The 25266-nt window shown below is 44.5% G+C and overlaps 1 protein-coding gene across 1 annotated transcript in view; it reads left to right on the top strand.

Moving 5' to 3' along the window:
* Positions 1-25266, top strand: part of Sntg2 (syntrophin gamma 2) — a 218490-nt gene that overhangs the window by 192470 nt on the left and 754 nt on the right. The window contains exons 15-16 of the mRNA XM_055624844.1: positions 5375-5467; positions 12510-12620. Of these exons, the coding sequence (XP_055480819.1) occupies positions 5375-5467; positions 12510-12620 (204 nt within the window). The remainder of the gene's footprint in view (positions 1-5374; positions 5468-12509; positions 12621-25266) is intronic.

Genomic DNA, 25266 nt, shown 5'->3' on the forward strand with positions numbered 1-25266 from the left:
ATATATATATATATATATATATATATATATATATATATATATATATATATATTAAAGTCAGCCAGAGAGAAGTAATAGAAGGTTGCAGGGTAAGATAATTTAGATTACATGAAATTTCTTATGAAAAATCGTGGCAGAAATAAGGGCTCCAATATTTGTCAGAACAAAGACATTGTCTTACAGAATCTCATAGCCATTTAAAATACCTTTCAGAAATGAAAAATGTCTTTCAAGCCATTTCCTAATTAAGGGGAATTAAGATAAATTGTCTTTGGCAGACATATCTAAGAGGAATAGATGGAGAATTTCTCTAAACAGAAAAGTAAATGACAAAAGCAGAAACCCAGAGTGTTGGAGAAAGGGGAAGAGATGGGTCTTAGCTGAAGCAAAAACCATTCCGCTGTCCAGTCTGAGTCCAAATGTACGTAGATAACCTGCTTAAACTGAGTGAGCACCAGTGGAGAGGGGAAGCCATGTAAATGAAGGTGAGGTTTCGGCAGTCTCTGGGGTGAGCACAGCTATGACAAAACTCAAAACCCATCAGACAACTAAAAACAGGTTGCTAACATTTTCCCAACTAACATGGCATTAAGGAGGAAAAGGATGCCAACAGAAAATAAGAAATGACTGCTGAAACCTGAGCTATCAAAGATCTCATCAATTGGAAGCTGTATGAGTGAGTAAACAAACAAATGAGTTACACAGACAGCAAGTACCACCCAACCCTATGATGTCTACAGAAAGGCTACTACAAATATCGCCATACAGTTTGAAGTGAAAAGACAGAAAAGGCTAAACCACTCCGGCTCATGTCAAAGGAAAAGCAAGAGTAGCTGACAAGCAGACTTCAAAGCAGAGACTGCTACAGCAGGAGGGTTTATGGAAGCATGATCAGCCACTCTCTGGCCAAGGAGACTTGACTAAGTATGTGTGTTCACCAGACACAGAACTGCAAAATATGTGAGGTAAAAGCTGATGGAGCCGAGGGAAACAAACCAACAGCCAAGCACAAGAGGCATGGACGGAGCATCCCGCGGAACAGGAGCTTACCATAACCAGACTGTGAAGCAAGTACTGAGCAAGGTGATCAGAACCGAAAACATTCCAAGTGTGTTCTCCAGCGACATTGGAAACAGTAATCAATAACTCAAAGATGACAGAAACGTATTCAGATACTTGAAAACAATAATGTGTCAGAGAGGTGTTAAGGCTCTCTGTAAATAGCGTTAACTTTGACAAGCCTGTACAAAGACTCATAAGAAGGAAAGAGAGGAAAGATATAAGTTGCCAGAACCAAGAAAGAAAAAGACTGTGTCAGACTTCTTATAGAAGGGCCTGGTGGAGTGCTGGGTGTATGGAGTAGGTGATGAAAATCAAGGGGAACTCTCCCAAGGTGAAGCAGATTATCTTTTCCAAGAAAGAGATAGTCAGACCAGATGCTTCCACTGGAAAATTCCACCAAATACTTAGAAGAAAATTGAAAGCATTTCCCCATTATCGAGGGAAGGAGAAGGGGCAAAGAGGAAGAAAAGAGGAAGGGGGAGACATACAGATGTACACACACACACACATACACACATACACACATACACACACTCACACACTCCATGGGGTGATGGCCGGAGAACACCGGAAAGAACACTACAGACCACATTCTTTTTTTTTTAAAATCTTTTATTTTTTTTATTAATTACACTTTATTCATTTTGTATCCCCCCATGAGCCCCTCCCTCCTCCCCTGCCGATCCCACCCTCCCTCCCCTTTCTGCATGCATGCCACTCCCCAAGTCCACTGATAGGGGAGGTCCTCCTCTCCTTCTTTCTGATCTTAGTCTATCAGTTCTCATCAAAAGTGGCTGCATTGTCCTCTACTGTGGCCTGGTAAGGCTGCTCCCCCCTCAGGGGGAAGTGATCAACGAGCAGGCCAATCAGATTATGTCAGAGGCAGTCCCTCTTCCCATTACTATGGAACCCACTTGGACACTGAACTGCCATGGGCTACACCTGTGCAGGGGTTCCAGGTCATCTCCACAAATAGTCCTTGGTTGGAGTATGAGTCTCTGGGAAGTTCCCTGTGTTCAAATTATCTTGTTCTGTTGCTCTGCTTGTGGAGTTCCCGTTCCCTCCAGCTCTTACTATTTCCCACTTCTTACATAAAATTCCATTCACTCTGCCCATCAGTTGGCCATCAGGCTCAGCATCTGCTTTGACAGTCTATACTGCAGAAGCTTTCAGAGGCCCTCTGTGGCAGGTTTCAAGGTGGTTTCCTGTTTTCTTCTGGCTTTCAGAGGCCCTCTGTAGCGGGTTCCGAGGTTGTTTCCTATTTTCGTTTTCTTCTGATGTACATCCTCTTTGCCTTTCAGGATGGGGATTGAACATTTTAGTTAGGGTCCTCTCTTTTGCTTAGTTTGTTTAGATGTACAGCTTTTAGTGGGTTTATTCTATATTGTATGTTTATATGAGTGAGTATATACCGTGAGTGTCTTTTTGCTTCTGGGTCAACTCACTCAGGATGATCCTTTCCAGGTCCCACCATTTACCTGCAAATTTCATGATTTCCTTATTTTTCATTGCTGAGTAATACTCCATTGTATAGATGTACCACAGTTTCTGCATCCATTCTTCAGTTGAGGGGCATCTGGGTTGTTTCCAGCTTCTGGCTACTACAAATAAAGCTGTTACAAACATGGTTGAACAAATGTCCTTGTTGTGTACTTGCGCCTCTTTTGGGTATATGCCTAGGAGTGGTATGGCTGGATCTTGAGGAAGCGCTATTCCTAGTTGTACAGACCACATTCTTCATGAATACAGACAAGCTCTACAAGGTGGATGAGATCAGACCTGTTCCTTACTTTTCTGAGTCCAAGTCCAGAATTTTTCAACCTGCTTGTGTTGATGTCTGTATCATAATCATCAGTAGCATCAACATTTTTTTGTTGCTGTTATCATAGACAGGGTCTGACTGTATGGGCTAAGCTAGCCCAGACTAACAGTCTTCCTGCACCAGCCTCCTGAAAACTGTCATTACAGGCAAGTACTCAGTCTAACTGACTGACTCTCCTTTTAACATAGTTTCCTTCTTGGACATGAGAAATTACACAGGGTTGATTTTTCACCATCTCTAGGCAACACGGCTCTTTATCCAGAACAAAGTTGAGAAGGCATTTTTGATCACTAGTATTCTCGTTTGGTTTTTGTCTTGGGATTTTTTTTTTAAATAAACTCCCCAGGTGATTCTGTGCTTGAGGTTTTTGAATTTTTCTTAAACATCAGTTGCTCTTTGTTGCTGCTTTTGCTTTTGTTCTGAAGCTGACCTTCACAGCCATATATTTTGAGCTATTATTAAGGCCTCTCTGACATTTTCATATAATATGCTCTAAAACGCTCTGGAAACTTGTTCTAAAGTCTGGGCATTTGTAGTGGGAGGCATTTAATACATCTCTCCTGAGCACAGTAATTTATTCAGAAAGCTTTGTTAGGTGTCCGATGCCACAGCCAACCGCTAAGTATTGCTTCGTGGGTCGTTGTATGACACGCTGCAGACAGAGTCCCTTAAGACAATGCATGTCTTCTCTGCTCAGGCAGTCAGTGTTCTGTGGGTAACCTTTCCCCATGCTCTTACCAGATCTGAAGCTATTCAGTCTTATAGCCTCCACGTCTTAAACAATTCTAAACGTGCCTTAAAAATTCTCCCCACCAGTTACATTAAAATGTTCAAGCTGCTGATATTATTTTTTTAATGGAAGCAGTCCACAAGGCTACCTTTAAAGTGGTCATGCTCCTGGCCACTTCTCTGACACCCTTTGTCCCACTGAATGGACCATGAGGTCAACTCTTCTCGGAGTACTGGAAAACAGGTGTCAAGTTGAGTTTTTTTTTTCCCCCAGCATATTCAGGAAAGAAAGTAAACACACAACACAATGGGGATCCTGAGATTTAACACACATGTACACACATACAAAACATGGCAGATTCTGAAGATCTGAATGGGGAGAGGCTCCGTGTCTGGCAGCCACAGGATGACTCTGTGGTGAGATACCGCAGGACTCGGGTTCTGCACCCATCTTCCATTCCATGCGCCTATCCTACCTGAGCCTTCCAGGGGCTGGCTAAGCACATGAGTGTGTAATATTCTACAACAGTGTTTTTCCTGCCAGCCAAAGAGAAGGCTGTTTCCCCTGGGGTTCACATTTCTGCTGCTCTCATGATGTCGGAGGCTTAGGCTCCAAGAATCGGTGGTCCCCTAGAAATGTTTTTCTCATGGTTTGTAATCACCACTTTTAAATTCTAGTAGCTTAGTAAGTCCTAAACTATGAGACTATAAGTTGCCATGGACTTGCAAAAGGAAGTCCAGCACTTATTGTGGTCAAATAAGGGAAGGTGAGCAAGGGTAAGCACCAGGGTTGTGCTGGGGCTTCCGCTTCCTACCAGCGTCAAAGCAACCAGTGGCCCTGCAGAGTGTGCAGTGGGCACCTGCTGTGCGCATGATTTTGGTGAGCACCTCTGGACACCTGAAAGCGTTAGGAAGGGTTGTCAAACCATGTTGACCAGGGTCCTAGCTTCGTGGGTCTGCTCTCTGTCCTCCTGTGAGAGGGGAGGGGAGAGAATGGAACCAGCATGCAGTTATACCCCCACCAGGGATCTTTGACATGTTTTAATGATATTCAGAGCATTTGTCTGATTACCAGGAAAAGAATATAGTATAACAGGATCTAAGTGATGAGCAGTAACAATGTAGAGAATCCCAGGATCAGTGCAGATGGGAGCTGGGCTCCTCCTGGCTTCCCAGGGGTAGACATGTGAGTACAAACGTCAGAGAGACAAAATCTAGTCCTGGCCCCACCGTCATCACTAAGCCAGATCCTCATCCCTATCCTGTGAAAAGTACCCTGATTTTCCCAGCACAAATGATGGCTTCCGATCTTCTGTGGACTGGGGTTACTTTACCTGCAGATTGATTACTGAAGTTGACCAAAAACACATTTCCAATTTTAGGACTATTCCTTTCTATGTGCCCTTTCTATGCCCTAGAATGCTATGGAACATTTGAAGCACACATATATTGCAGTGAGTGTTTTTTGAAATACCTTGGAGAACAAATATCTGTTGAAATGTTTGAATGATTTGGTTTGTTTTGTTGATGCCTTTAAGGACATCCTTTGCCTGTAAAAACAAAAGCAAGAAAGATCTCCCTGCCTTCAGGTGTCTCTACAGTTCCCTGTAACACCCAAACCTTCCCCTTTAGTCTACATAGTTTGTGTGTTCAGACCTAAAACAGTGTACTCTGGCTACAGTAGCTAATGTGCCAACTACCTTTCTATAGTTACCCAGAACTATTGCAGAGGGCTCACTCAAAATTAATACTCTTTTCTAGTCAAAAACATATCTGTGCAGCTGGCAAGGAGAAATGCTGTGCTTCACGGTGGATTTTGCTCTGGGATTCACCTGCTTTGACGGTAAAACAAAGGTAAGATGCTGGGGAACGCCTGTGGATACTATCCATGTTACATTGCACTTACTCGGAGATGTCTGAGAGCAGACAGCTCCCACCAGCTATGCTTTGAGCCCATGATCTGCCTATATAACCTGCCTTCCTTCTTGCTAGTTTGGGGGCCCTGGGTGTTCACAAGCCCTGGAACCCATGCAGCAAATACTCCAATGAAATGGTGTTTGACAACTATGTTTCAGAGAGAGAGAAATAGAGAGGGGGAAGGAGAGAGAGGAAACTACAGGATGGAGTTTCTTGATCCCTCTGAAGGAAACACACACACACACACACACACATGCACACACACACACACACACACACACACACACACACACACACACCAATAAAACACAGTGATAAGAATCCCAACATTGCTTAAAGCCTGAGTAGCCTTAGTGACAGTAAGCTCCACATTTTGGTAGACTGAATCGAGGGATGGAAAGCTACCTTCGGTTCCAGCCCTATTGATTAAAGCTGCCTGTGTAAGCAGTGGAAATCACTGGATTATTTCCATCATCATCCAAGGGCTCTCCTAATTACATAAGTGTTAAGAAAATGTTTGCCAAAGTGAAGAGCCAATGCTTTATCTCGCAATATTTGTAAAAATTTACTCTGCTGATTAAGAATGAGTGGAGACTGAGAAAGCATGCCTATGATGACTGCTGCTATGAATGCAGGATGCCAGTAGGTTTAGTTTAGAGAGCTCACTGGCAAGGACAAAGCATGACAGCACACTGCAGACTTACAGGGCAGATGGGTAGTTTCTGTGGGTGGCTTAAGCAGGCTAAAGGGGGCTCGAGCTAGGGAACCCCATGGCTCACAGGGAGCTGCTTCCTGTCACTTCTCTTGCAGAATGAAGCAGAAAGGATGTCCTTTATTGTCCACCCAGGCTAGCTTTGTCCTTCAGGTTGGCTGCTGCTGATCTGCCCTCAGGAAAATCTGGAACGTTGGGGATTTTCCTGTTGTATAAAGCTTCAGTTTGATGATGTACTACTTGACAGGAGTGATGCCAGTCTGGTCTGGTCTTTGAGGTCTCATGCTTGAGACCCCCCATACTCGTGAATTCTCCCAGATCACGTCTTCATTTCTGTCACTAACCGTAATCAGATTTCCAGAAACCTGCTTTTCACATAGGTTGCTCAGGCTCAGCTTCAGTCTTCCATTGCTCCCAGAGCCCACACTGAAGAAGTGAAGGTTCATCGAAGGCCCCTGGACACCATTTTCTTGTAGTTATTTCCAAACTGCCACATCTGAACCTCCCTCTTAGGCTATGCTCTTCTGTGATCCAGTCTCTGCAACCAATTGATAAGTGCTCACAGACAGTAGTAGCCTTGCCTAGATTTCTTTTCACTGGCTTTCTTCCCACCAGAACCAAGATTTCAGCCAGGACAAGCCTGCCCTCTAGGGGACACATCTGGATGTCTGGAGAAGGTTTTTCATTACCAGTACCTCGAAGGGCATTTCTGCCACTTAGGGGATGTCCAGCACCTGCCGTGAACAGGCTAGAGCACCATATAGAATCAGCATATCCAAGCAGTCTGTGTGCAGAGGTGGAGAAACTCTGACACAGAGAAGGAAGCTGCTTCCGTTAAAGAACTTCTGGCACCTGAAAACTCACAATAAACACTGTCACCTCACTTCCTTCCAGGGAAATTATCGGGATAGTTACCAGTATGGACGCACATGGTGGTTGTAGCAATAACAAAATGTAGTTGCATAAAAATTTAATATCAAGAATGTATTTCAATTTTGTGTCAAACATCAAAGGCCACCTATGCTTAAAGCACAGAGTCAGTGAGCAAATGACTTCCTGGTCCTTGTCAAGGGTTCTTCTCACTGTCCCTTCCTGTTTTCCATGGTACCTGCACAGGTAGAGGACCTGTACTTGCTACTAATATGATCAAGAAGCCAAACCTGAATACTCTTGCTATATGTGTCTGGGATGTGTGTGGTGTTACATCATCAGTCCTGGAGGAGGGAGAGCACTGTATGTGGTTTCTGCTTCTTCCTCTCTGACACACACACAGTATTACACGTCAAGACACCAAATCTAAGGCCTTCTGGATTCTACCGTAAGAGTAGGTTTCCATGGCTTACCTCCACACAGTCTGACGGATTCTCTGTGTGTCTTTTCTGCTGCACTTGGCAACACCCTAGAAGGCATCCTGGCCAAGGCTAGAAAGAGCAAAACAGCAGACCAGTCCTGCTGCCTGCTGGAGATTCCAGCAAGGGTTCACTTGTGCTTCTGTCTTCGGCTTCTTCATCCTCGGCCAGTCTTCCTGCCAGTCCAGGGGTCAGCACAGTCCACACAAGATTCTGCACAAAGCCTTTGGTGAGAATCTTGCCACATCTCCTCACTGTCCCGTGTGCAGCCAGGACTAGGCAACACTGCCAGGGAAGATCTTGATGTGAACTCTGCTTTCTTGTGACCTGGAAGACGGGTCTAGTATACTGCAGCTCCCTCCCTGTCTTTGTAAGGATCTGTGGGAAGTTTCTGAGCTGGTCCGAAAAGGCTACAAGTGGCATGTGCAGTGTCATCGCTGCATGGCTCCTTGCTTTCATGTGGGGCTTTATCCCACAGTACACAAACTGTCCCTCCAGGGTCGGGGCAGAGTTCTTTGGGATGCTGAACACTTGTAGACAGTTATAATTGATTTTGTTATATTATCAACCAAGTCATGCATCAGCCATTTTCCTTCACTTTTGAATCCCTCCCTTACCCCGCCTTCCTTTTCACCAGGCTATGTCCCTAATTCCTATGTTATGTCTCAAGTGGGGTTTTGAGGATACTTCTTACCATTTAATCTAGCATCCTTCCCTTAAAATTAACCTAAAAGGGATTTAAATTGTATCATTTATTTCATAATGCTGTACACTACACGACTTCTGTGAGCCCTTAGGAACTGGACTCCCTGGTGACAGACTATCTAACAAATCTAAACTTTAGCCATTAAACATTAGAATTTGTGTCAGCCCTTTAATGCTTCCTTGGGCTAGACAATGTGGGCTGTCCCTTACCCAGAATGCTCTAGAAAATGATAGGGCGATAGCCTGTGGTTTCCCATGGAGACCCAACAGGTCCTTTTCTAAGCTCAGTTCTCCCAGGTTCCCTGCTCTCCACCACTACTGTGGGCCTCACACCTGAGTACTGCCTCATCTAGTCTACGGCAAGTTTTCCTGAGAATACAGTTACGGTGTGTTCTGCTCATTTGAAGCTGAGCTTAGGCCACAGCCTCTTGACTGTGCCACCTTTAAGGGGAGCTCTTACTTCCTTGCCTTTTCGTCTATTTCATGGTCACTTCTTCAATTCTATACTGAGACAAGTTTCCCCAACTCAGCTGTGAGAGGTAGACAGGGTCCTGAGTCCACAGGGTGTTAATGACAAGTTTAATTCCCTAAATAAGTGCAGCAGTTGTAAGCCCTATGTAAGGAGGTTTAAGTTGTTCCTGTAAGCTCTGAAATTATTGTGACTCTAAATAACAAACAATCATGAAATATTTATGGACAGTTGTGCTTTTTGTCCAAGTCTTTATGGGGAAAAAAAAAACAAATAGACTAACAGGCTAGCATGTTGAGATCTGGGTGTGTAAAACTTAAACTCACTGGAGCTTAGGAGATAGCTCAGTCAATACAGTGCTTGCCTTGAACACATAGAGTTCAGCTGCAGAACCTACAAAAGGAAGCCAGAGGATGCAAAGACAGGTCAATCCCAGGAGCTTATTTCCTGACCAGCTTTATATATTTAGTGAGCTCCAAGCTAATGACACACCTGCCTCAAAATATAAAGTGGATGGCACCTGAGAAACTACTGAGGTTAACCCTCTGACCTGTGTATGCACACATACAAGTAGGCATATACCAGCATAGACATACGTACCTACACACACACACACACACACACACAGAGAGAGAGAGAGAGAGAGAGAGAGAGAGAGAGAGAGAGAGAGAATGTAATGAGGATACTCCTTTAAATCTTCACACAGCTGAACCGGTCCATTTCTGTACCATTGCTGAGCCACGCGGAGATCCATGCCTTGGGCCCTCCTTATCAAAAGCCTAAGAAAATGTAATTTGAGAGTGAAATATGATTTGATAGGAGAGTATGCTAGCATACACAAGGCCTTAGGTTCTATCCCCAGCAACACACACACACACACACACACACACACACACACACACACACTCTGCTAAGATTCTGACAACTGCTCATGTTTTAGTGGCTTTCCCCACAGGCATCCCTCATACACTAATGGCTCAGTTGTGTAGTCCTTACTTCTCTTTAGCAGGGCGAGAGAAGCAGTTGTCTCTAAGCATCCATCCATTCTTATCAGCTATCTGTTTCAACAACATAAGGAGTCATTAAGAAGGGCAGGAAACATAGCCAAAAGTGTTTCCTTTCCTGATGCTGAGTGAGAAGATTGTAGCCTACCATATTTGCTCATTTCTAGAGGGACATTTTAAAACCATCAAAAGCGAGAATAAACTAGAACACCATTCTAGGTATATGGGGCTAGCTCTAGTCCTGACATGTCTACAGGCTAGCGGGCATTACATTGACCCTTCTTGCTCTGTGGCTTAACTGATGCCCTGGTCTTGTCATGGTACCTGGAAGCAGAAGAGCTGGAAATGAAGCAGTCAAGTGGAGAGGGACTGCCACTCTTTAATTGCTGAGCTCCGGGCACACACGTGTGGAATAAAGAACAGATACCCAAAGGAGACCTTCCCCCTTCACCTGCTATGGTGAACAGTGACTGCCTAGCCTTGCCTCTGGTGGGATTACAGCAGCAACACGGGGCCTAGGACACCGGGGTTTGTGCCACCCAGATTTCTAGCAACAGCAAGGCTTTTATTCCTCTGTGAAATAATCCACACTCTGGAATTTTCTGCCACTCAAGATTGGAGGGGGTGGTCAGATATTTCTGGTGCCACTAACTAGAGAATTCCTGGAATGGTGGGATTCTGCCTTTCTCATTTCACGGATGCTCCTTGCTCACAGCAGTATACCAATTTACTCAGTGCCGATCTTCTGGTTGCTCAGTGCTGTGCTGGTGGTGATGAAGCCTGATCTCCATGCTGGAATCCTGTAATTCTATAAAATTAAGACTGGAGGGGGTGGAAGCACAGAAAGACCAAATTCAAAAGACAAAAGGAAGTGACGTAGGTACGAAGATCTTTCTGCTAGAAGCGAAACACCGCCATCCCCGTGCCGCAGACTCTGTGGACTCCACCTGGCATCCTAAACAGTGTCACTTTCTACCCTCAATACCTTAAAATCCAAAGCACCTTTGAAGGAGTGAGCAGTGACTATCAACAAAACTGTCAATGATGAAAGCAGAGCAAAAAGTTCAATGTGACATATATATATATGTCATGTAACTAGAGACCTGTGCTTTGGTTGCTAAAAACTGTGTAAAGACACCTTTTCCTGCTCCGTGATTGAGAGCTGAGTGTTGAGATGCCCTTGGCCTTTATTACTCCAGTGGGACCCGATGTCCTTTCAAACCTATCTCCTGATGTCTAAACTAAAGTGAGCACTATTTATGCCATGCTCTCTAAGCAGCCAATGTGGGCCCTGAGGTTCCAGCTTGTAAACCCAGATCTGTGTACGGAGGCTCAATCATATATTTAAGAAGAGCTCCGAGTCTGGAAATTAAGTAGCTCACTTAGACCACAGGTAGAAATAGCATTCATGGTTCTCAGAAATAGTTTTTTTTTAATTACATTTTAAATACACAAGACAAAGCTTGAGAAGCTTGAGATAAATGACTGTTAGTCATTAAAGACAACTAGCAATCTGTCAGCCATCCAAAGGTGCTCATGGCAGCACCATGCTGAGGATATAAGGCTCAAACAAGAAGAAAGGGAATCAGCTGCTAACTTCCCCATTCATGTGGGCCTGCATGTGAGATGGAAGAACAGCGTTGTCTTACAACGCCCCACACAAGGACTACATGAAAAAAATTGGCAATCTTCGCAGTGACTGCTCTTGTTCTCAATCTGAACTCATGTTCTCATCCCATGACTCTGGTAATTCCTGCTCTGAAAACACCCTGGTACCTGGATCTGCCAGAACAGGCAGAGGCTTGGCCTCAGCACAAAGGAAATGCAAGATGTCTTGGAATATAGATGAAGCCTAAGCTTTGAGACTTTTCCATTGGCCCAAGTCCTCAACTCAACATGAAGAATATCATAAGGAATGCTGTGAGGATGGTGTGGGCTGGCGTGACACACAGCCTGCCATCTGAAGGGACAAATGCATTTCAAGACTTTCCATTCCCCTGCTCCTTTTCTGGCTGACAGTGAAAATGCTTTGTTCATCGTTTAGAAAAAGGTGTTTGTGATAGAAACTTAACCTGGAGGTTGCTAAAACATTGCTAATTCCCACTAGTATTTTTCTAGGATAATACGGACTGTTTTCTTCTTTTGTGAGGCAGGTTCTCCTTTCGTAGCCCTTGCTGGTTTTAAGCTCACTGTGTGAGCCAGACTAGCCTCAGAATATGGTTATCCTCCTGTCTCATCCTTCTGAGAACTGAGATTACATTTCACCTCTGAAGCACCTGAGCAAGTGCTAAGGAAACTTGAAACAGTATTGGAAGGCAACTCTGCCCATGTTATTCTGTTGGCTCTTGGGAACCTGAGGCTGAACGACAGAGTGTAGCACTGGTGGGCTGATGTAGGCCAGGATCCAAGCTCTCCATGTTCACCGCACTGTGGTGGCTATCCTCCAGGTCAGGAGACCGGCCTTCTGTGGGCTTTATAGTTCTGGGAGCAAAGAAGGAAGCAAAGGTCTTAGGAAAGATCCAAGGTAGGTAAAACTGGGGAGATGATTAGAGAGGCCAGTATGTGACCTGACCTGGCTGGGCTTGGGTTCAGCCTCTACGCACTGAAGGTGGACATATCATAACGAATGGCATTCACCCAGATTAGGGGCTTCAAGTTATTAACAGATACTAACTAAATGAATGAACGAATTAAACGTAATCCTGCTTAAGGATCGCTCATCCGTTTCATTTCTTTGCAGAACGTGCTCTGGAGATTCAAGTTCTCTCAGCTTAAGGGATCTTCAGATGACGGGAAAACTCGAGTGAAGCTGCTGTTCCAGAATCTGGACACCAAACAGATTGAAACGAAGGTAATGCCTGTGCATCCTGCACCCAAAACACGCAGGGCAGGGCCTCAGCAGGTAAAGCGGTGGCATGGGAAGGGAGCAAGCTCACCCCAAAGGTGGAAGCTAACTGAACAAACCCAGGGTAGACATTTTTCCACTGAGAGTTTATGACTTGAAATTCCGACGGATGAAACAAAGTGTTTAATTCTATCAAAATCCACACACAGCTTAGTAAATAGCAGCAGGAAGTCAGTACTTTAAAATGCTCTAGAGGCCAGAATCTAATTGAAGAGTTTTGCAAGCTCCCGTCATCTAACAGAATGTTTGTAGTGCTAAATGTAAGAAAAGGTCCCTTGTCCCTTTCAAAAGCAGTATGCTGAGATGTTTCTTTATTAGTAATATTGGACTTTCTTCATGGCTTTACAAAACTGTATCATCAACAAACTAGCTTTAGTACAGACTAAAGTCAAATGAAAGTATAAATTTAGTACATTGAAAGATTATGTGTGCACGTATGTGTAACACATATACATTGTTTAGAAACCGTGTGTTACCTCTTCCTTTGCATTTCTTTCTTTTTTTTGATGTTTCTTCTTTTTTTATCATCATCATCATCATCATTATTAATTACAATTTATTCACTTTAAATTCTGGCCATAGTTCCCTCCCTCATCTTCTCCTGGTCCCACCCTCTCTCCCTTACCCCTAGTCCACTGATCAGGGAGGTCCTCCTCCCCTACTAACTGACCCTAGCCTATCAGGCCTCATCAGGACTGGTTAGTGTGTGACCTGAACTGGCTGGGCTTGGGGTCAGCCTCTACACACTGAAGGTAGAGGGAACAAGCTCACCCAAATTTGAAAGTCAACTTAACAAACCCAGGGCAGATAAGAGGCCACATCTTCCTATAAAATTAATCTGAGCAACACAACCCACCTGACACTGTTATATGTGCAGGCTTAGGGTCCGTTTTTATTTTGCCCTTGTCTCCATGGAAGAATGTTTCAGAACTGCATTCTACAAAGAAGATAAGCTGTGTAGAATCACTCGGCTCTTCTACGTAGAGAATCAGCCAAAGCCAGTGGTAGAAGTACATACTGAATGGGCAGTGGATGGTCCAGGGTGCAGAGCCCTGAGCTGGAGGGAGGGTGTGAAGAGCTAGAGGGAGTGGGGACAGCCTGTGATGCCATAAGGTGGGGTAAACCGTGGGCTCCCTTGTTGAGGCTAGAAGTGGGGGGGGATGAGACTCTGGGCACACTGGACTGCCTGGAGAGGTTGCACCCTGCCCCTCTACTATGAGCCGAGCCCTGTGGTCTGAGTGGGAATTATGGAATGGGGAGAGTGGGCAGACAGTGACTTGCGGCATTTTCATGTCAGGATTTCTTCTTTCCTCTGCTCTGTTTGTGGATGGGCCACCCATGGCAGGGAAGGGCCCGGCACCTTTCCCTGCACCCATCTTGTTACTCCTTCAGCCTGGGCAGGGAGGGGCCTGTCACCTCTTCTTGTATTATTAGTCCTGTCACTTCTTCAGCCTGGGAGTCACAGGGCTTGAGGATTCTGGCTCGTGGTATACCTGAGGCACAGCTGTTCCCTGAAACACAAGCTGGAGGAACAGCGCATGCTTGCCTGGTGACTGAAAAGCCCCTCAGTGGGTGGGAATGTGGAATTTAAAGGTGTAATTTCCTGTCTTATAACTATCAGTCAGCTGACCGAAGGTTAGCTGTTGTGATAAAGGGGAGGATGTGTCCGCATGACACGAATATGAATTGCTGTGTAGCAGTTTGAAATGAATGTTAACCTCTCTGTGGTCCTTAGCTTGATTATGCAGGTTCCCATCCTAGTTGGTACATTAGAGAAAGGCCTATTATTTATAGAGGCCATGGAGATGAATATTGGGAAAATAAAGCTAAAATTTTCAACAACCTATGAGCAGTTTTTTAAGAAAAAAAATGAGATATTTTATGAACACACATAAAACGTCTGAGAGGTGTATGGATAATCTCAACAAATTCAAATGCGCGAGCATTCAACCCAACCCCGATCCTTCACAGATCTCAGACTATCAGGGCTTTTCTTGGAACACAAGCAGGGAAAAACATAGAAAGACTGAGGCTTTAACTGAAGTGAAGCAAGAACCGGGGGCATCTCCTGGGCTTGGAGGCTTCTTCCGGTACAGTCCAGAGCTCACCATGCTAAGGGAAAGATGCAGGAGGGACGCTTCGCTTCTCATAACCCTGCTCACTGCAGAAATTCCCTCCCCTGCTGCATCTGCTAGAGCTGATGAAGTGGGAAAAGATCAGACCTCTAGGTGGTTTTGGAGTTAGCACACAGCCTCGATCAGTCAATCCATCAATTTCTCTTTCTGTGTGTGTGTGTTCACGTGCGTGCCTGTGTGGTATGTGTGTGTTCACATAGGCTGTGCACATGTACATGTGGGTGCATATACATGTATGTATAGGGGGGTGGAGAGGCCAAAGGTTGGTGTTTCATGTCTTTCTCAATTCCTTTCTGCCTGATTTTCTGAGGCATAGACTTCCTCTGGACCGGGGGCTCACTAATTCGGCTAGGCTGGCTGGCCAGTGAGCTCCAGGCACCCACCTCTCTGCCTAGTTCTGGGTTAGCAGGTGCTGACTTTACGTGGTAGTTGAGTGCCTGAATTCAGGTCTTCATTAACTGAGCCATCTCCCCATTTCTGCAGTCTTTATAAATGAAAGACTGAGGTCCCTGGAGTTCTGTTTAGCTGATGAGTTATATGACTTACCATGAGATTATGAGGAGACTCATTATGGGGTAGCGGTGGAAGAACTGCCCTCCCCTCCACAGCTGGCTCCTGCTGTGATGTGACCCCACACCAGCCTCATTGCTGGGTGCACTGGCTACATTTAAATCTTTTATGATTTCCTCTATAAGACTGAGCTTCTCAGGGCAGGTTTAGATAGCTTATTTTTGCAGCATGAAATCCACTGTGCGTGTGTTTAATGAATGTATTTTAAATTAATATGTTAACACTGAAAGAAAGAGAAACTTCATAGAGAAAGCACTGTAAAACGTTGGGTGTGGGGATACGTGCCTGTAATCCCAGCAGCTAAGAAGTAGAGATAGGAAGATCACAGATTGAAAGTCAACCTTGCCTATGTAGCAAGTTCAAGGCCACCCTGAAATACACGAGTCCGTGTACCAAGGAAGAGAGAGAGGGAGAGGATAAGAGAAAAGGAGGTGGGGGGAAGAAGAGGAGGCCTCACTGAGAGTTTTGCAGTTTCTCAGGAGAAAATTATTCCCATTATTAAAATGAAATATTTTCATCACTGCAAGCCAGTACAGTCATCTCACTGCTAATATTCCCATCTGTATCCCTGTAACAAAAACACAGTCTAATGAAGAATAATTCTGTCTTTGGAGGAAACAATAGCACATAATTTTCACTCTGTAAGAGCAATCGCTTATCATCAGGAAGTCAGTGAAGCCTGTCAGATGCAGAGAGGGGGACTGAGTGTGGGCCACCGTGAGGCAAGAGCAGGCAGCAGAGAGAGCCCCACTGTCGAGTCCCCCGCAGAGACCAATGCCACGCATGCATTGCTGATGCTGCTAAGTTAGTCACACTGAAGAAACCATTTCAGGAAGTCAGAGGGAACAAACGGTACTGGACAGCCCAACCCAACCATTAAACAGATTGTTGTTACATTGCTCATGAAGAGGAGCCAGGGACAGCTGAATGACCTCTGCAGCAGAAAGAGTAGAGACAGAAATACAATGCCCCTCAGGTGCAGCACCCAGTGACAGGGGTCCTCAGAGTCATTTGAGAGTCTGCTCCCACACAAGCTTGATTATATAACTTAGTCATCACACAATAAATAGTAGGTGGCTTTGTTTTGTTTTGTTTTCAGTGGTGTCTTGCCTGTTTGGGAATTTGGATTACAATGTCCTGTCTGACCGTGGAATTAGAATTACCGCATTAACAGAAACACATAGCTAAATATAATCTCTAAGCAAGTGTGTAACTCTTCTTCCATCAGGAAATCACTCGATGTGGTGGCTTGATGATAAAGTTAGCCCATGTGGGATGTCACCGGCCTGGGCCTGGTTTCTGAGTTGTCTCTGGCAATTCGTTCCCTAAGCTTCCTGAATAAGCCTCCCCTTGAGGGAAGTGAAGCAAGCAGGTGTGCATTCAGTTCCCTAAAACAATCTCTGAAGCGTTTGCTACCAAGTCCTCTTAGGCTAGAAGAAGGAAGGAAAAAGAGCCCAAGGCAGAAAAAAAGTCAGCATAACTAGACATGCTCCTTCTAGATGCTCTTTCTAGAGTGAGACAGGAAGACACCAGGTGGACACTACCCTGTTGGAAAGGTTTGAGGACAGGTCTCTTCATAGACCTGGGAGCTTCAAATCCTAGGTCCAGCCAGACCTGGTCTCTGGCATCTGAGACTTCTTCCTGGTTCACAAATGCCACCTTCTCTGTGCCCTCCTTAGTGGAAGGGGCTTTTAAACGAGAGCACAAACCCAGAACATGCTTTCCACTTACGTGACCCCACCATCTCCAAAAGGTTCTTTCCTCTCTGGGGACCAGGTTGTGACATAGTTGAAGGTGTGCACAGAATCTCAGCTGATAGCACTGTTTTCTAGCTTCATAGCACTCTTCACACTCTGAGTGTGCCTGTCTTCCACACTCAGCAAGGCTTGTCCAGACACTTCTACCTGTGGGCAGGCAGAGAGTGTGCTCCTAAATCATCACCATCAGTTAAACCCATGTTGGCACGCATACAATGTGCTTCAAGGACAGCTCACCCCAACCTAAAAAAAAAACAAAAAACTATGAGCTTTTTGAAGGTAATAATAAATCATAGTGTCTGTTTAAAAATTAATTTTTAATTAAAATTTAAAGATTTTATTAGTGACAAGTAAATTCTACTCAGTTTGATGACCAGAAAGTCCCAAGAGCTCCACTAACCACATTCTAAGTCCTGGGTCCCTTCTACAGAGCATACAGCACTCTCTAGATGTCACCTAGATTTGGGGAAAGGCAGAGGACCCCAATCCCTGGAAGTGAGCATGTTCTGAAGCATCACAGGGGTAAGGCTGTATCTGGAAAGATGAGCTATCTAGGAAACTAATTGACTCCCTAGGAACTTTGACAAAGGATTATCTTCACATATGAAGAGGACACTGACCCCACTGCCAAACATCACATGAGTGTTGGACACCCTGAAGCATGGCCTAGCTGCCCCTGTTGTAAACTCATTTTCTGTGTATCCAAGGGTACTGCCTAGATTGTATCTTCTCCCCATCCCTTTCATTCATCCCTTTGCTTCTAATTATAGTTTGTTAAATAACAGATTCTATAAGCAGAGAGAGCTAGACCCGATTTCCATCTACATTTTGGAATATGAGTGTACTCCCATTATTTACTCCCAGTATATTGCTTCTGGAGACGAAGGAAGGCTGAAGATTTGGAATCAAAGAAACATAACTCATGTTAATGATGGAATGAAAAGTAAATCTGAGCACTGTGTTTTCAAAAGGGGAAACAGAAGCACAAATGTGGGTATGCCCCCTAAAAAGGTAAATGGAAGCTATCATCCTGCTGTCCTCAGTGGGACAGGAAGAACAGCCAGGCGGCTACACTGGGCAGCCTTATAGAGGTGAATGATACTCCAGGTAGCAAAGTACACACTAGTGTGAGCCAGCGCCAGTCTCATGCATTTGCAAATTATTTGTACACCAGAATAACGTGAAGGTATCTTTCACCATCAATATTTTGCCCTTCAGCATTAAATTAAAAATGAGGGAAATTCTATACTGTTCTTCAAGATATTCACCTTGGCTGAGTAAAATGTGTAGGGTTTATTTATCTTTGTCAGAACATGGAAATTTCTACAATAAAATATTTACCAGCACAGGAAAAAAAAGTGAAACCACACAGTCATTCTTCATTCCTGGCTTCTTTGCTCTCAGTGTGTGTGTGTGTGTGTGTGTGTGTGTGTGTGAGAGAGAGAGAGAGAGAGAGAGAGAGAGAGAGAGAGAATTACCCTGGAGCCAGTGAAAATTACAGAAGCTGAATTAGTTAAAACAGCTTTGCCAAAAGTTGCTGTTAATCTTAAAACATGTGGAAACAGCAGGAGTGACAGGATCATGGTCGTTTGGAGAAGTCAGGCTTTTTTTTTTTTTTTTCTTAACATCCTACCAAAGTCAATAAAATGCATCAATTTGTGATTCTGTTATTTACTGAAGGGGAAAGATTAAGAATGTGAACCAGAGATTCTGGAGAGATGGGTTAGTGGTTAAAAAGCACATAGTGCTCTCGTAAAAGAGCCAAGTTACATTTACAGTCCCCATACCCTGCAGCTTGAAATGCCTATAACTCAGTTCAAGGGGATCTGATGCCTTGTTTTGGCCTCCAGAGGCACCTGTAGTCACATGTACATACCTAAAAGAGACATATAACCACACATAATTTAAAAATAAAAATAAATTCTTCTTTGAAAAGAAAATGTGAACCAGAAAAAAACAAAAAAAACATAGATCTCATCACCTTAACCCAGACCACAGCCTAGTGACAGATTCCAAAGCCAAGTCTGAGGGTGACACCAAACATGATAAAACAAAGGACATATACCTTCAAATCCTGCCAAACACTGTGGTGGTCTGAGTAAGTATGGCACCTATGCCCATTTATTTGAATGCCTTTGAAACTGTAAGGAAGTCTCCAATTAAATGCCTTATTTTCTAAGAGTTGCCTTTATCACGGTACTCTTCACAGCAGTAGAACACAGACTAAGACAAACATGAAGTTGATGGAAAAGATGACATGGTTTCGTTTTCCAGAGGGCAAGTTTGTAAACAAACACCCCTGACCCAGTGGCTAGCAGAAGCCACAGATAGTACCTGTTTTCAGTTGAACCTGAAATGTTCTGCACATGTTTGAACTCTTGGTCCCCAGCTGGTGCTGGTGCTGATCTTAGAGGCTGTAGAAACTTTAGTGCTGGGGTCCGGCTAGCACACCTGAGCAGTTGGAGTAGGACCTGAGGTTATATATCTGCCTCTGGTTCTGGTCTAAGGTCTCTGCTGCTTGATCTGTCAAGATGTGAGGAGCAGCCACCCCCAAATGCTCCCTACCGTGCACCACCATGAGCAGCTCCACACTGAACTGCCATCTCCTTCTGCCATATGTTTTGTCACAATGATAAAAAGTTACCAACTTAACACTGAACGCTGTGCATCTATGCCCCCTTCGGTGTGGGCCATACAAACATTTCTATACAGGTTTATGATAAACTTAACTGTTTGCTAAGAGAAACACTTCTCATTGTCATGTCTCAATTGCCAATATAAATATTCTACTTTGGGGCCATCATTAAGTAAAATAAAGGTCAATGTGGTGCCCAGACGGTTGATCTGGTAACAGATGGCTCCTAAATGACTGCCTGTCTGTCTCTATCTCCAACTGGTTGCTTCACCATTCCTGGTGAGCTCACCCATCATGGATGTGGCCCTAATGCTTCTGGGAGGCTCTTATCTGGGTTGTATCAAGAAAACCAGTCCTGGTCTTGAATATATCTGCACTCTCTCAAAGATGACATTGCCTTCCCTTCTACTCTAGCTCAAGCCCTCATCTTTTCTCACGAACTCTTGCCCTTTCCTGAAGGGACTTTCTTATCCATAGGCCTTTCCGTTCTGCCTCATGCTAGACAGGTATCCTTGCCCCACAGATACAACTGTCTCTCTCCTAACCCACATTCCATCCACGGCTCTCTGCACTTCCTGAAGGGCTGTCCTTAGAGTGATGTTTGTGGCTTTGTCAGAACCTACTAAGCATAGTTCCTCCCTAATGGTACCCATTCATAGCTACCAACTGCTTTCTACTTTTTGTCCTTGCTTCTTGCTCCTTTCTAGAATGCTTCTATGCCTACCTCTCCCCCCCAAAAAAAAAAGGTTTATTCAAGGATTGATACACATGGGAGGAAGAAATCATCAAAATTACCTTCTCCCCCATTCCTTGACACTTAACTGTGAGGTTGCTGGTCATGCTCCTCCAGTGTGATGGCATCTGCCTTAACTGGGTGCCCCTTCAACAGTACTCCCAGCTGTCCAGGACAAAGACAGCTAGATAGGAGGCTGGGTAAAGCTGAAATTCTGCACTTCAGGGAATCTCAGAAATCCTGGTGATGCAGGATTGCTCAGGATAACTCTGTAGACAGCTTGCAATTTGGTGACACTATTGTGCCAGGTTCCTAAGACTCTAGCAGGGGGAGCAGGGAAGCCCTGGGGAGATTCTTGGGTCCCTGACTTCAAGTGACATTTCTGCAACTAATTGGCCTTGTCACTTTGGAAGATCACTTTGAACTCCATTTCCTCATTTTAAAACTGGAAATGGCAGCCTCTGACTTTCTGTCTTACTTTACATTGTAACTTTGAGGCTGAGGAAATGTTACTTTGACAAAGCTGTGTTGATAGAGAATAATACCCATCTCACACTGATGTTTCTCCAGTGACTATCCCCTGTCCCCTGCTCTCAGCCACCTTAATTAATCACATGGGAATGCTGAGGGATCTGCAGTGAGGTTACAGTTTCACTGGCAAAGAAACCATCTCCAAGATCCACAGTCTCCTGGCCTCCCAGCTCGGCCCTTCATGATATTTAAATCAGAACCACACCAGACTGATGCAGTGAATTTTCAGAAAGTTGACTAAGCCATTAAGCAATTCAAGGAAAATCCTTGCAGGACTGTTGACATCAGAGCAAGTAACAAATGTTAAACACATTGGGTCTGGGGGGCAGTTGACCATGTCCCACTACTGGGCTGCAAAGCCAATACATGGAGGAATCAGAGCATGAATTGCAGGGTGATATCTCTGTATCAAAGACAAAACCATCGACTCAGTTCCAACCTGCCCTGGCACTGGGTCAGGGTTTCTCTCCATGTTTGCCTTCTTCACTGAACTGAGGCTCCAATGACAATACACCATGATTAAATGTAGAAATACCTTTATTTTTAGCAGGATAATACATCACACTCCACCAAGAATGAGGACATTTTTATCCGAACCTGGGCTTCTTATGGCTCCACTGTGCCTGTAGCCAGTGGTCATCTGGAGGCCCTCAGTCTCAAAATGTCAAATACGCTTGAAAAACCTAGCACATACATCACTCCTAGAGAAGACAGCCCAGTTTGCATGGAAAAGAGGCAGCAACAGTCTTCAGTCACACACATACTACATGGCTTTCTCGGCTTTTCTCCATACTTGTTTTAAAGAGAATTATCTTTATTAAATAAACCTCAGGTCTGTCAGAAAAATTGGGAGGAGGTTGCTGTGTCTGCTGTATGAATTCCTACTCAGGTGTATAGATCCTCTTTCTCAGCAGGTAGGAGTTGGCAACCCACCTCTGCCTGTGACACATGTTTGAGGGGCCAGCGAGGAGTGTCAGGCACAGACTCAGCCCTGCAATCACAATGCGTATCCTGCTCCAACAGAGGCCAAACATGTCTTCAGTTCACAATACTTGGAAGGGTGCAATTCGGGATGTCCCTGTTGGCAGCATCTGCTTAGGAGCTAAGCGGAGCAGCAGTTACCATGGTTTCTTCCTTAGCCTAACAAAGATGTTCTATGAAATGTTGAGATTCTGTATCCGGATGGAACTGTCTCCTGCTTCAGAAGCTTACACTGCCCACCGTTGGCTGAGACTTTACATGGAGTGACTGTCTTGTGATAGTCTTTTCAGAAAGAAATTTTTTTTGATGTGTCTTCAAATTACCATGCCAGGAAATACCAGTGCTGCTTTGAGATGTGTGCCTCAATGCCAGTGGCCATCTGGCTTCTTCCAGTGTGGCAAGCTGCTATTGAATAAATCGTAGGAATTTGTAAAGCAATTTTCAGCTTTTATACATAAAGCACAGCTGCCGAAGACACATGGTGTCAGCTTTGTGACTTTGTTCTTCCACTTGTCCCCTGGAGAAGGTGATTACTGCCAGGAACATATACAGACTGAAGCAGAGTTAAGCTTGCAAGAACCTTGTGTTTGTTCTATAGCATTGCTTGGTCTTCCTCTCTTCTGGAGAAAAATATCGTAACTAAATAAATGCTCTGTCATCTCATGGTGTGCAGAAAACAAGTGGATCCTGCATGGTTGACATCCGGCAGAGGAGCTAGGTAACTCAGCTTGTGGATTCTACAAACAACCAGGACAGGGGTGCCTGGGTAGCAAGTATAGAGCTTCACAGTTAAATCCCTTTAGCAATCTGAAGAGAACCCTGAGCACCTTGTTCGTTACTCAGACAAAAAAAAAAAAAAAAAAAAAAGAAATTAAAGCCAAACATTCTTTCATGCAGGTAAAATCAAGGTTAAACTTCCCCTGCATGCAAAGGAGGATCTTACATTTGGTCACAGGTATGAGGAGGTGAAGGACAGCTTCCAAGTGCAAGGAATCCCATCCCCATGTCTTTTCTATCTCCAGCCAGGTAGGACTTCGTAGGATTCGTTTTCCAGATGGCTCACTCTTTTCCACCATCAGCAAAACCTCTTTGTCATTTCAAAGTGAAATCTCCTGTCCCCTTTTCTGTGTCACCCTCCCATGGTTGGTCCAAGGTCCTGAGCCCCAATACAGGTGGAGCTAATAAGAGACTAAGAGAGGCCTTTGGGTGCGTCTTCTGCAAAGAAAGTTAGAAGATAGCTTTGTAGTATGGAATCCTTTTTGCTTCAGAAGAAAAGTGCCTTAGTAAAACCAACAAGGGTTCAGGAGGGCTCTAGCGCCTATGGAGAGCTGCCATCCCTGCTGAAGGTAGGTGGGCTGACTTCTCATCCCAGAGGTCCTCCCTGGCCAGCTTCAAGGAGTACAACTGGGGACTGACACGCCTGAGCAGGCTGTCCTAAAAACGATGATGTTTTCTCTGTCCTGTTGTCTCAGCAGTTTGGAACATGATAGAATTTTGCTGTTTGAATAAATGGGGTGTACACTGAATGAACAGTCACCTTAAAAGAAACTGTGCTGTTCTTTGCCATATTGGAACTTCACTGTATTGAAACAACATAGAGAAGAAAGAAATCATTAGTGATGCCCTTAGGTCACCTGAACTTCATGTTGGATGGGTAGCAGGTTGGGGTGGATTTGTATCCCAAGACACTAAGAATGCTCTTCCCAATGAAAGCATGACATCTGAAGACTGTTCAGCTTATGTTTAAACTTGTAGTCAACTTTGTTGGTCAGGGCACTCTGTGTGAGGAAGTATGTAGGAAAAAAAAATAACCCCAGAGACCAGTGAGGTGCCTCTGAGGATGGAGGCCTATTGGAGGACCCTGCTGTTTGAACTTGCAGACTTCCAGGTCTGGATAGCCTTTCTGAGCCCAGGGCTAGATGGAGGACCCCCTGTCTCTAGCAGGGCCTCCTACTCTCTGCCTGACCTCATCTGGAGAGTGTGTTTACCGTAGATGCCTCTAAGTATATCTGGAATATGACCTTTGGCACAGTTCCCTACTAGCGCTCCCCTCTCTGTGCCTGTAGAATAATTAGGTACTGGGTTCTCATTCATATGATTACAGCCTTGCTGCCAAATGCAAATAAAACATACCTGGAGTTCCTGGCCCCAAAGAGTTGTGTACACCTCTCCTGTGAATGCCCCACCCACTCCCCAAGGACTATAGCCTTTGTCTACCCCAAATAAAGTTGAGCTATCTCACTGAAGTGTCTCCCAGAGGTCATTCCATTTTTACTTGTGGGCCATCCGAATCCCCAGTTCGTCCTTTGCTCCTGAGGAAAGGTGGTCCAGGAACAAGAGAGAGCCACAGCACCGGAGGCCAGAATTTGATCCAAGAACCCATGGCAGAAGAGAATTGAGACCACCAAATTGCCCTCTGATCTCCACATGTGTAAGGTGGCATGTGGATGCCTGTACTCACAAGATCTAGAGTAGAAGTAGTAGTAAATTGTTAATTGTGAAAGAGTTATTACAGCTTGTGCAGGTTTTATTCTTAAACATTAGTGCTTGAGGGACTTGAGAAGGAGAGGTAAGGACCCAGGAATTTATGCTGTTTTATTTCCTATCATCTGTGGTGGTGGAGCCTCCCATCTTTCTAAAGAATCTTGTTCTTGAGCATCATTTCTTCCTTTTATTGACCTGACAACTGGATGAGGAGAAACCAAGTCCCTCTCTCTCTGTCTGTGTCTCTGTCTATCTGACTCTGTGTGTGTGTGTGTGTGTGTGTGTGTGTGTGTGTGTGCATGCGCATGTGCTGCTCACATGGCTATCCTTCCAAAAGTGCTCATTATAAGCCACAAGTAAAAGAGTACACACATATAACCAGGATAACCAGCTCCACTGCCATGAGACCCTTATCTTAATGTCATCTTTAGTACTGGCATCTTGGCTTGTGGTGATGACATAAAACATATCTTTGATCTTCAGCCCTGACTAAGACCTAGCACAAACTAAGGAGGCAAAAAAAAAAAAAAAAAAAAAAAAGGTGGCATGCATGTCATCCTGTGTGGAGATCAAGGAATCACAACCTGCATTGTCTGGGTATCAATGCCAACAGCAGTCTACCCCTCTTTATAAATACATGTTGATTGTGCCCAACTGCCTTTATTTTAATATTACCAGTTTCAATGTGAATTTGTACTAACTTAGAGAAAAACTCTTGGAGTACACGAAGAACTGAATTTACTAAAAGCTGCCGAAGAACCTCTTC

This window comes from Psammomys obesus, unplaced genomic scaffold (genome assembly GCF_907164565.1).
Source record: "Psammomys obesus unplaced genomic scaffold, mPsaObe1.curated_primary_1811, whole genome shotgun sequence".
Classification (NCBI taxonomy): Eukaryota; Metazoa; Chordata; class Mammalia; order Rodentia; family Muridae; genus Psammomys; species Psammomys obesus.